The sequence below is a fragment of the Gossypium hirsutum genome, chromosome A09 (assembly GCF_007990345.1).
Source record: "Gossypium hirsutum isolate 1008001.06 chromosome A09, Gossypium_hirsutum_v2.1, whole genome shotgun sequence".
NCBI classification, from domain to species: domain Eukaryota; kingdom Viridiplantae; phylum Streptophyta; class Magnoliopsida; order Malvales; family Malvaceae; genus Gossypium; species Gossypium hirsutum.
The window spans coordinates 83,617,333-83,628,601 of record NC_053432.1 but is presented as its reverse complement, the minus strand read 5'-3'; the positions used below and the strand labels follow the sequence as shown (position 1 = coordinate 83,628,601).

Sequence of the window (11,269 nt, the reverse complement as noted above, 5' to 3'; positions counted from 1 at the left end):
AAAATTTAAAATTTAAAAAATTATTTTAAACTAAAAAGTATAAAAATAATAAAAAAGTTATTTTTAATTTGTAAAAAATTAATTGTTAATGTGGCATACACGTAAATTGTTATTTTTGAGTGATTTGACAAATTGTACAAATTTAAGAGTTAAAAGATACAAAAATTTAAATGTATGGTTAAAACAATTTTTTTTAAATTGAAAAGTAAGATAAATTATTATATAATTTTTAGATTAATTCGACTCTATTCATTTTTCATTCGTTGTGCTTTGTACTTGTTGAATTCTATATTTTAATTTGTCTAACCTATATTTAGAGGTATATTATACTTATAATTTTGTTTGTATTTATCATAGTGGAAGGGATTAATATTATTAATTCATATGTAAAGTCCTACATGGTCCACTGCATCTATGAACACCAAACCTAACCAAATTCATTTAAAATTCAAATTAATTAATGGGTAAATTATACTCAAGGTTTTAAAACTATTAATAAATTTATGTTTTGGTCACTTAACTTCAAAAAATTATTAAATGATCTTCAAACCATTTGAAAGTTTTCATTTCTTGTTAGAATCAATATTGTATGACCTTAACTATTTGCATTACCAATACCAATCGAAAGCTCTCATTCCCCTTCTATTCTACATTTTAGTTTTTTTATGAAACAACTTTGAATATCACAAATCTGCAAACCAATATCCGAATAGTTTTATTCTTTAATCTCCGAGCTGACCGTCAAATCGACTTGGATCTAATATATATATTTTTATTCGTTGATGGGTATTAATCCACCGTAACAATCGTGGAACCAAACTTTAAAAAAAACCTAATAACCTAGTGATTTGAATAAAAATATTCGAATAGTTTAACGATTTAAATGAAAATTTTTGAATAGATCAATGAACATTTTGTAACTTTTTGAAGTTGAGTGACCAAAATATAAACTTACTAATAATTTAGTGACATTGTGTGTAGCTTACCCTGGACTAATTTGTAAATCCCAAAAAATTATTAAATTTAATGTAAAAAAAGATATATAAAAAAGGAACTGAAATATAAAACGAAATTCAAATAAATATAAAAGCAGTTAAAAGGCAAAGCGAAGGCAAAGCTTCCAACTTTTGAAAAAGCCTGAAATCATATTCAATGGGGTTTCAATTCGGGCATCTTTGCTTCAATCTTCTCTTCTCTATGCTCACTCTTCTCTGAAAATTGGAAACGCTGTCGTTTTTTTATCTTCTCTCGCTCAATCGCCCAATCTAGATTCGGTGCTTTAATCGTGTGTTCAGTTTAATTTCTGCAATTCTTTTGTTTTCTTTATATTTTAAAGCTTTTTGTTTTATTTTTGGAGTTTTTTAGTTGTAATTAAGTTCCGTGTGAGTTGAGATTTTGATTTGACTCTTTCTGTTTGGTTGGTGATTTTTTTCAATTGACTGTTTTCGGGTATTTTTAGATCGATTTTGCTTCTTTGACATGTGATTCTCAGTTCGTAGATTCCCTTTTTGTTATCAGATTTTGATTGTTCTGTTAAATTGATGAAAAAAAAAAGCTTTATTTTTTTAACGATAAGTAATCTTAACTCTTTCTCCAATCTTTTCTGAGTTGAATTGCTTTGAATGTTATTGATTGATTTAATGCTAACTATTTTGGGGTGAATAGTTAAGACTTGAGGATCACAGCATCATTCCATTTTTTGTTTTAAATTGATGATAAAGTGTTGGGATATTAATAAATTTTTTGTCCCACAAGAGTTTTAGATTGGTTACTGTAAATCAATTCTACTTCGGGATTCAATTTTCGACCTGTTTGAGATTCGGGTTTTTAGTTGAGGGTTGTTTGGTTGCTGAAACATGTAGGAAAAAAAACTATGTTGGTAGGTAAGAAATGTGCAAAAAGTGAACCTAATAGTGCATACCTTGCTGCCTAGTGCTAGCATGTCACAACTAATTAAGCTTAACATAGTAATTGATTGTTTGGTGAGACATTAATCGCCTCCAAAAGATCATGAGGTTTCTGATGATTACCATGTTTTTCTCCTTACCAGTTGTCTAGTTTTTGTTTGTTTGTATATCATATCCTTTGACAGATGATATAAACCTAAAATTTGTTTGTGAAGTTGCTTTCCCTTTTTTTTTTTTCTGAAACGTTAACCCTCATTCTAAGCTAATGTACTGTTATTTCATTCTTTTTTATATTTGCAGAATTTGTTTGTTGGATATTTCGGTAAACAGTGACGAGCTAAAAGTCTGCAAGATTTGATCTCTGAGAATAAGATAGTTGATGAAAAGGGTAGCTAAAATGTACATCTAGAAGTGTGACTTTGTAAGGGTCGTATTTATAAACCAATGGAAACTGCAAGGAGTTGGCTCAACAAATTGAAATCTAAAGATAAGTTAAGGCGTTCGAAGAAGAAAGAGGCTGCAAATGGAAAGGAGGGGTCTAAACCACCAGCAAGCGAAGAGGCACCGTCAAATGTCACCAAACAGCGGGTAGAAGCTGCAAAGCAATATATTGAAAACCATTACAAGAAGCAGATGAAAAGCCTCCAGGAAAGAAAGGAGCGGTATGATTTAAATTCTTCCCTCTCATGGAAATTGTTTTTCTGCATATATAATGTTGCAAGCAATTTTATACTGCGTTCCATATTTTAGATCGACAATTTGGTGGAATTATCTCATGTTGAGATGCTTAGTAGCATGTTTTGGTTCAAAACTTCATACAGAAAACTTAATTTTGCCAGTGCTTTCTGTATCATCTGTAAAATATGTAGCATGATTAGGACTGTGGGGAAAGTTATGGTAGTTCATTTTGAAGAATAGGAATGATAGTTAATTATGATTTTTTGCAGACGTGATATTCTAGAAAAGAAGTTGGCTGATGCTGAAGTCTCTGAAGAAGAACAAAACAACTTACTAAAGTGTTTTGAGAAGAAGGAAACAGAATACATGCGACTCCAGCGGCATAAAATGGGTGCTGATGATTTTGAGCCATTGACCATGATAGGCAAGGGTGCATTTGGTGAGGTAATTATATCTTCATCATACTGTACATCATCACATAGGTTCTTGTCTTCTATTTGTGCTCTTGCTTTGATAGTCTTGCCAAAATTTAGAAATTTTTGGCGAGTTATGACTACCACTAGATTTTTCTGTTGCTAAAATCGTGTTTTTAAATTGTTCTGCCTGTTTGGCTTTAAAAAATTGTTGTGCCTGCCTTCAGCACTTTATTTTCTTGAGACAATGCATCTAGTAAACTTCTGGAAGGACAGGCTCCTACATATGTACTGTATTTGTTGAATAGTTGCAAGTTACTAAAGCTTGTGGATTCTTTGGATGTACTGTTAACTCTCTCTTGTGACTCACCTTTTTCTGAGTTTATAAAACTCATAAGAATGAATTTTACGATAATAACTTTTAACTTCGCATCTTCTCATCACAGGTTAGAATCTGCAAGGAGAAAGCAACTGGTCATGTTTATGCCATGAAGAAGCTTAAGAAGTCAGAAATGCTTCGCAGAGGCCAGGTATACACTATTTCAATCCTGCTATATAATTGCGTAAATGCATTTTGAATCACGATGCTAACTTTCTAATTGCATTTATAATTTTCAGGTTGAACATGTGAAAGCTGAGAGGAATCTACTTGCGGAGGTTGACAGTAATTGCATTGTCAAACTATATTGCTCCTTCCAAGATGATGAGTATCTATATCTCATTATGGAATATTTACCTGGGGGGATATGATGACGTTACTGATGCGGAAGGATATATTAACAGAAGATGAGGCCAGGTTTTACGTTGGAGAAACTGTCCTGGCAATTGAATCAATCCACAAACATAATTATATTCATAGGTGAGTTGACGTGACATTGAATCTTCTTAAGCTTTTATGTAATAATCTTCCTGGATTTGCACTAAGGGGTGAACTCATTCTATGTGGCATGCTGCAGAGACATCAAGCCTGACAACCTGCTACTTGATAAAAATGGTCATATGAAATTATCAGATTTTGGATTATGTAAACCATTAGATTGCAGTAATCTCCAGGAAAAAGATTTTACCTTAGCAAAGAATCTCAGTGGGGCTCTTCAAAGTGATGGACGACCTGCTCCACCAAAACGCACACAACAAGAGCAATTGCAGCATTGGCAGAGGAACAGAAGGATGCTTGTAATTACTTGTCTATCATATAGCTAATTCAACGTTATTTATTGTTATCAGTGATTGAGCTATTGATTTCATAAAGCAAGAAAGTTATAGACTTGTTGCTTCTTATTTTCCATTGTTTAGAGTTTGCAAGCCTTATATTTTACAGCTGTTAGTTGCCTTAGATATTCTAGAACGACCATAAGCTCACCGCTTTTTCATGCTAAGTTTATTTAGAAAGCTTTTTTCTTTTTTGTTGAAATTGCAAATTAATTTTGCTTAAACATTTAAATGTTGTAATACTCAGGCATATTCTACGGTCGGTACACCTGACTATATTGCTCCAGAGGTTTTGCTGAAGAAAGGATACGGAATGGAATGCGATTGGTTTGTATATTAAACATTTTTTTATTTAATTTATATTTCATGAAATATGCTTATTTTAGGATAATATTTTGTAAGATATGTTATAGTGGATTTTTGGATACTTTTCTAGGTGGTCTCTTGGTGCTATCATGTATGAAATGCTTGTTGGATATCCACCCTTTTATTCTGATGAGCCAATGTCGACCTGTCGGAAGGTAAGTTTTTATCATTACATTGTTATGCTATCATGTATGAAATGCTTCTATATCGCAACTCAAAGTAGTTGGTAGTTATTGTTGTCTTTGTCATTGATGATTATTTATTGTCCTTTGTTCAATATCTTCTAGATAGTAAATTGGAGAACGCACTTAAAATTTCCCGAAGAAGCAAAACTATCCCCCGAAGCTAAAGATCTTATCAGTAAACTCTTATGTAATGTTGAGCAAAGGCTTGGCACTAAGGGCGCTAATGAAATTAAGGTGTTGTGCGGTGTGTTCTGTTCAAGATTCTTTGATTCTGTTCTAAAATAGAATGGAAATGACTATATTAACCGTCTGTATCTGTTCTTTTTCAGGCTCACCCATGGTTTAAAGGTATTGAATGGGACAAATTGTATCAAATGAAAGCTGCATTTATTCCTGAAGTCAATGACGAGTTGGACACGCAAAATTTCGAGAAGTTTGAGGAGGTGGATTATCGTTGTTGTGTCTAAATATACATTTGTGTTAAGGCATATTCTTATTTCTCCTTTCTTTCATGCACCAGGCTGACAACCAAATTCCATCTGCCACAAAATCAGGTCCTTGGAGAAAGGTTAGTACAAATAGACTTTTTTATTATAATATTTTGAACCTCAAGAACTCGACTAGCCAGCATCATACAAAATTTGTACGTGTTTTCAGACATATTATTGAACTCAACCTAACATGATTAATAAAGTGCAATTGCTGTTAAAGGACATGAGCAACGTTAATCAATTTTACACCTTTTGATACAGATGCTTTCATCCAAGGATGTAAACTTTGTCGGTTACACATACAAGAACTTTGAAATTGTAGATGACAATCAATTACCTGGCATTGGTAATTTTGGTTCCTCCAATTTATACTTTTGTCCTTTTGTTCCTTTTGTTTTCCATGCCTGTAGCGTTCCTCTCGGTACTTTTGACATACGTTGTGTTTTTACAGAGATCATTGATGATTGCTTTTCTCTATCTATCTTTGTCTGTTCTCTTCGGGTTGTTTTGCACACAAGCTTATCTTTGTGTTTGACCCATTTTTATTTATTCCGTTGTGCAGCGGAGTTGAAGAAGAAGAGCTCAAAGCCCAAGAGACCCTCCATCAAATCCCTTTTTGGTAAGACATTATCAAGTATTTGGGAGATATAGTCTAAGGCACATCTATATAATCCAGTATTTGGGGATAATTCACTCATTAATATCGGCATATATTTTGCAGAGGACGAGTCCGCCGCAGCTGCCAGTCAACCTGTTCAAGGGAGTTTCATAAACCTCTTGCCGCCGCAACATGAAGCCCCAGAGAATCATTATAGAAAATGACCTGACTCACTTTAGTGGTATCCATGGGATAATAGCTATCGCCCTGGAAATCCAAAGATAACAAAGCTTTAATATTATCTGGTAAGTAGCTTTTGTTTTTTGCCACAGCTTACCTTTCAAGTTTCCATTGAAAAAGTTTTTAAACAAAGTGGTTTGAGATTTGTGAGATTGGCTCTTGAATCAGCTAGGAGATTGTTCGTCTGTAAAATTATATATATATATGGAAGTAAATATTCTTTCAATATTTGTTGTGTATTATTTTTCACACCTAACCTATTTTATGTCAAAGAGAAAGAAGTCATGTAGTATATACCCCATTGTTGGTTTCTTTATTTGATTTTTTTATTTTTTAATAATGTAAATTAAGTTAATTTGTTATATGACTGACAATAGGTGTAACTATTTCAATATACATGAAAATGGCTAAAATTTATTTCAATGAGCGTACACTATCCCTTCCTAATTATTGTTAATAAAATGGTATCAATAGTGGATTTTAATTTATTTGATAATCCATAGGAAAAGATCTTGTCTGTGCTGTTAGGAATATTAATTCTATCATTGTGTTTTATGTTTTATTCACAATTTATATGGGGTGTTTTGAATAAATTAAAAATCTTAACCAAATTTAAACAAAAAAAGTTAAATTAAAGATTGATATAATTTTTCCAATCAAATTTTTTTTTTCTAAATTAACTTTCACAAATAATTTCTGTTTAAAAAGCATTTAAAATTTATATTTCATATATTAATAAATTATTTTATCATATTTATATTATAATTTACGAAATTTGTATTAATTTACCAATGTTTGTGATTCTAATATCTAATTATAAAAGTATTAAAAAATATATCATATCTTATAATTCTAAACTCGACTTTAATCATAAACCCAAACCATATTAGTACCAAGGCAACAAATGAAGGGTAAAAAAACGAAACATATGGAAGACAAAAGATGGCACCCACTGACCCACATATTACAATCAAAATTTTGCTTTTCATATTTGTCCTTATGAGCTATTATTAATAGTTACATGGACTCCCCTATTCTTCTTCAATTGCCCCTAAACAGAAAAACTAATGCATGTGGTATTCTAAAGCTAATCTACCTTCCCATCTACGATTCCTGTATAAAACAGATAATACTAAAGAAATAGGTGTTATGGACTCAACGGGTATACCATACATGATCAAGCTCTGGATACTCTCTATTAGAAGGACCGAATCAAATAAGTCCCAATTTCAACAGAGTTCAACATAAACTGTTTAAAAAGATGTTATTTACAAAGTTAATATTTCAAAAGGTTTTTATAGTTATACAAATGAAAAGAAAAAGTTGTCATTTTTTTAACAGTAAATGTGTTAAACTATGTACAATTTGCCCTTATTTGATTCTTTTAATAGTATAGGGACTATTTTGATTCAGTCCCTATAATTGAGGGGCTTCACATGTACTTTCAGCCTTACTTTAGTGACAATAACTCACTCAAGAAAAAGACTGCAACAAGAAACTATTTCAATTGTATGTATTTCCAACAACATACCTGATTAAGTTTAAAAGGGTGCCTCAAATGATTCATCCCAAATATCTCCACTTCCATTAGAAGCATCTTCAATATCTTCTTCCATGGAAAGCCTAATATATTCTCTATGTGCAAAACGATCCCACTCCGTCAATGTTGGATTTTCACGTTCCTAAAATAAATATATCTTTGTAGTCAGCACCTCGTAAAGAGGGTACTCATAATGGCGTTAAAATTTAAAAGTTAAACTTGGATATATATACCTGACGAATGAGAAAAGGATCACGAGTTTCGAAAGCAATGAACTTATTGAGATTGAAAAGAATGTTGAAAACATGTCCAGAAAGTTTGCAGCTTTTCATGTCGCGTAGGCTGATATAGTCCTCTTTCTGTAATCACCGACACCAATCATGTATTAGCACCGATCATGCAGAAATATGTAGATCTACACACAGTCAAAACAAAAAGACAAGTTATCAGCTGAGAATCCACTACTCACCTCTGGTCTGATCATGTCAACAATCTGGCATAGTATATCCTCAAAGAGAACTGTTTCTTGGGCCATGCATTCCATTCGATGTAACTGCTCCTCGTAAAAGAATTGCAGTTCATTTGGTGTGAGCACCCCATTTCCATCCAAATCAATGCATTTAAACCTAAACAAACAATGCAGCGGATCAGGTAACTTTGTCATTATTAATGATATCTCATATGAGGCTACTAAGAAAACGCAAGGTAAAAGTATCATGGAGACCCTTGTAATAAGAGTTGGATTGCATTTTGCCCCCTGTACTAAAAAAATAGGCAAATTATTTTAAAATTTTCATTCATTTTTATTGTTAAAAACTGGTCCTTGTATTTAACTGTCCGATTATTTTGTCAAACACGCCTGTTTTTAACAATAGAAATGGGTGGAATTTTTAACAGAAAAGACCAGTTTGCTCTTTGATCTAATATACAAGGCTTAATTTGCCCATTTGTGACTCCTGGTACAGGGACCTCCATGGTATTTTTACCAAAAATGCAGCTAAGTTTTATCAAACCACCTCATGCTCATGATTGAAGAGATTGCTACGTTTTAAATTATTCAAATACACAAAGAAGATTAAAAAAACCATTTCTCTACCCATCAGTCAAAAGCAAGTACATTTAGAACGATTTTCAATTTGTTTCTCTTCAGCTTAAATTCATGGGGGGAAAATCCGTTAGTATAAGACTCCATTACAAGCTCATCAGTAAATAAAGGTTCTCATGTGCTTGAATCAAAGAAAAGGGAGGAAATATACCAGTATTCCAGACCAGGTTCCAACGATTTATCTTCCTCTGACAGTATAAAGTAAACAAAATCTTCATAACCCATTTTCCCCTTAACCTTGCTACTAAATTTCCTTGGCACCTGAAAAACCAAAAGCATTATCATCTTTCTTTGTTCTTTGATATAAAAGAATAACTAAACACTTTAAACAGAATTGATTTATGAGGATAAATAACATAAAGAAAATAGTATGTCACAAGTATGAACCTGAGAAAAAATCCTATCAACAATCCGGTAGGTAAGGGCATGGTTACCATATCTGATAAGGTTCTCTTTATCGATAAAAAAATCATGGTCGGTGTCAAGCTCCCAAAACTTGCAGTATATTACATAGAAGTGTTCATAAGAGAAGTATCTGCAATATAGAATGGTAGGAATAAAATGTTATTCATCAAATTAGAGAAAATATAAACAAAATGCTGAATGAGAAACAAAACTTCTCAGAAACTAATATTATTATCATAAAAAGCATCACCAAATTTGCAGGCTTTCTTCTTCATCCACATGCTGCATTGCAGAAATTAGGTTGCCACGCTTCAACTCACGGAGGGTAAGATGGCCAGTTCCTGATCTATTTATATAGTAAAATATTCTATATACAACTGTTTCAGCTGTTACATACAAAATAAGTGAAAATATGTAAGGTAAAACCATATTGAGTTTCTATTCGCAAGAATTAGAACTTGACAATGACAGCACAGCATAAAACCTAAAAAGTTCAATAATTTATTTCTGAAGCCAGTGGCCGTACACTAAGTAATATATTGCAATAGTGCCATTCTTTATGTACACTTAGCACCAAATGCTAGAAGTTACATCTACTCTTACTAAATATTAAATATGCAAAACCAGAAATACAGTAAGCCAAATATAAGTCTGGAACCTGTTTGACACGCGTGAAGTATGAAATCAAGACAATGCGAATAAATACTCTAATCCCAAACAAATTGACAAAGATATTTGATGAAATGATTGTGATCATACCATATCTTTCCTGAAACTCTGGGGTGCTTCGTAAAAACTCCAGCCCGGGATGGGATGCCAAAAGTTCGTGTAAAATGGGCTCGAAATCACCCTGTATTCAGATACCAATTACTAAAAGTAGGCAGGGACAATTATTACTTTTACAACCATAGATTTTCCGTTCAGCAGCTAGTTTTTAACATGTCACATCAATACACTATATAATCATATTATTTTCTCTCCTTGCTTGGTATAAGGTACAATCATATTCAAGTAACATGCATTTAAGAAAGATGAATATACCTGAGTAAGGTATCTGCAATGAGGTTGCTTAAGAACTGTATAGACCTGGGTTGCCAAATCCATAGTTAGAATGTTGCCTCCAATCCAATAATTGACAAATTGATCCCTAAAAGTTACAGCATGATAAAAACATATCTAACCATAACTTGTTTAGTTTAAAATATTAAAACATGCAGGGACCTTACAATTTTATAATTCAATTATAACTGACTGTGTTTCATAGATAAATCAAGTCTCAGATAGCAAAATCATAATAAAATGATTTGCAAGTTTACTCAAGCTTTCTTCAGCAAAAAGAACAACCAAGAACCTAACCAAGATTCAATGAATTACCCTCAGGTTGGTCCTATTTAAATCCTACAGTCTATTTCCACATCTGTACCCAAACCATTTCATCATCAAAACTTCTGCACAAATTCAATCAAAACCCGTTGAGTGGATTTTAGTAGTTAGTCTGATAATCCCATCCTACCCTTCTCTAAACTACCAATCACAGCCTTATAAACGTACAGTAAAAGACTAACCCAAAAAGTGATACAAGACAATAGATATGCCAACATATTCAAGGATCATATAAACCCTAGTTAAGGCTATTCCGAATTCCACAGCAATGTGTTGCAAAGGTGTGTGATGACTGACCACCACAAAACCACTTCTCTATTTAAGCAAAATATTGCCAACAAAAAATTCTATTCCTTGTTTACATCAGGTCCTCCTCCCTCTATTATCATCCATCAACAGTGGTTCTAGATGCCAATACACATATCATGCAACTATAAATCCGAAGGTGCACCAATACATACCTTGTCACGATACCACTGTCATTGACATCAATTTTTCTAAACAGAGCCGTAGAGAAAAATGATGGTAGCTTGCAAATATCTTTTGTTACCACCTTGAACTCTGCCACACATGACATAAAACATTTAACACCACCTTTGAATGGTTCCCTCACCATGAATTTGCAATCCCAAATGACCATAAAAGTACTGATCAATCGCAAACAAGTACCGCTCTTTCAATTCATTCGGAGGCAGACAGCCGTTTTTAAAATAAAACTACAAGAAAAGAAAAAACCCAGCATTTTC

At 32.8% G+C, this 11,269-nt stretch overlaps 1 protein-coding gene and 1 pseudogene across 1 annotated transcript; one reads left to right on the top strand and one right to left on the bottom strand.

Annotated features, from left to right (window-relative positions):
- The first annotated feature begins 1,068 nt into the window (after nucleotides 1-1,068).
- Nucleotides 1,069-6,384, top strand: LOC107929128 (serine/threonine-protein kinase tricornered). The gene is given in 15 exon segments (XM_016860478.2): nucleotides 1,069-1,285; nucleotides 2,208-2,569; nucleotides 2,855-3,029; nucleotides 3,445-3,528; nucleotides 3,617-3,734; nucleotides 3,737-3,857; nucleotides 3,955-4,174; nucleotides 4,458-4,537; nucleotides 4,647-4,731; nucleotides 4,864-4,995; nucleotides 5,091-5,204; nucleotides 5,282-5,329; nucleotides 5,514-5,598; nucleotides 5,815-5,871; nucleotides 5,974-6,384. Coding segments are annotated over 14 exon segments (1,638 nt in total). The 5' UTR covers nucleotides 1,069-1,285; nucleotides 2,208-2,351; the 3' UTR covers nucleotides 6,075-6,384.
- Nucleotides 6,385-6,519: 135 nt separating this feature from the next.
- Nucleotides 6,520-11,269, bottom strand: LOC121206382 (serine/threonine protein phosphatase 2A regulatory subunit B''alpha-like; annotated as a pseudogene).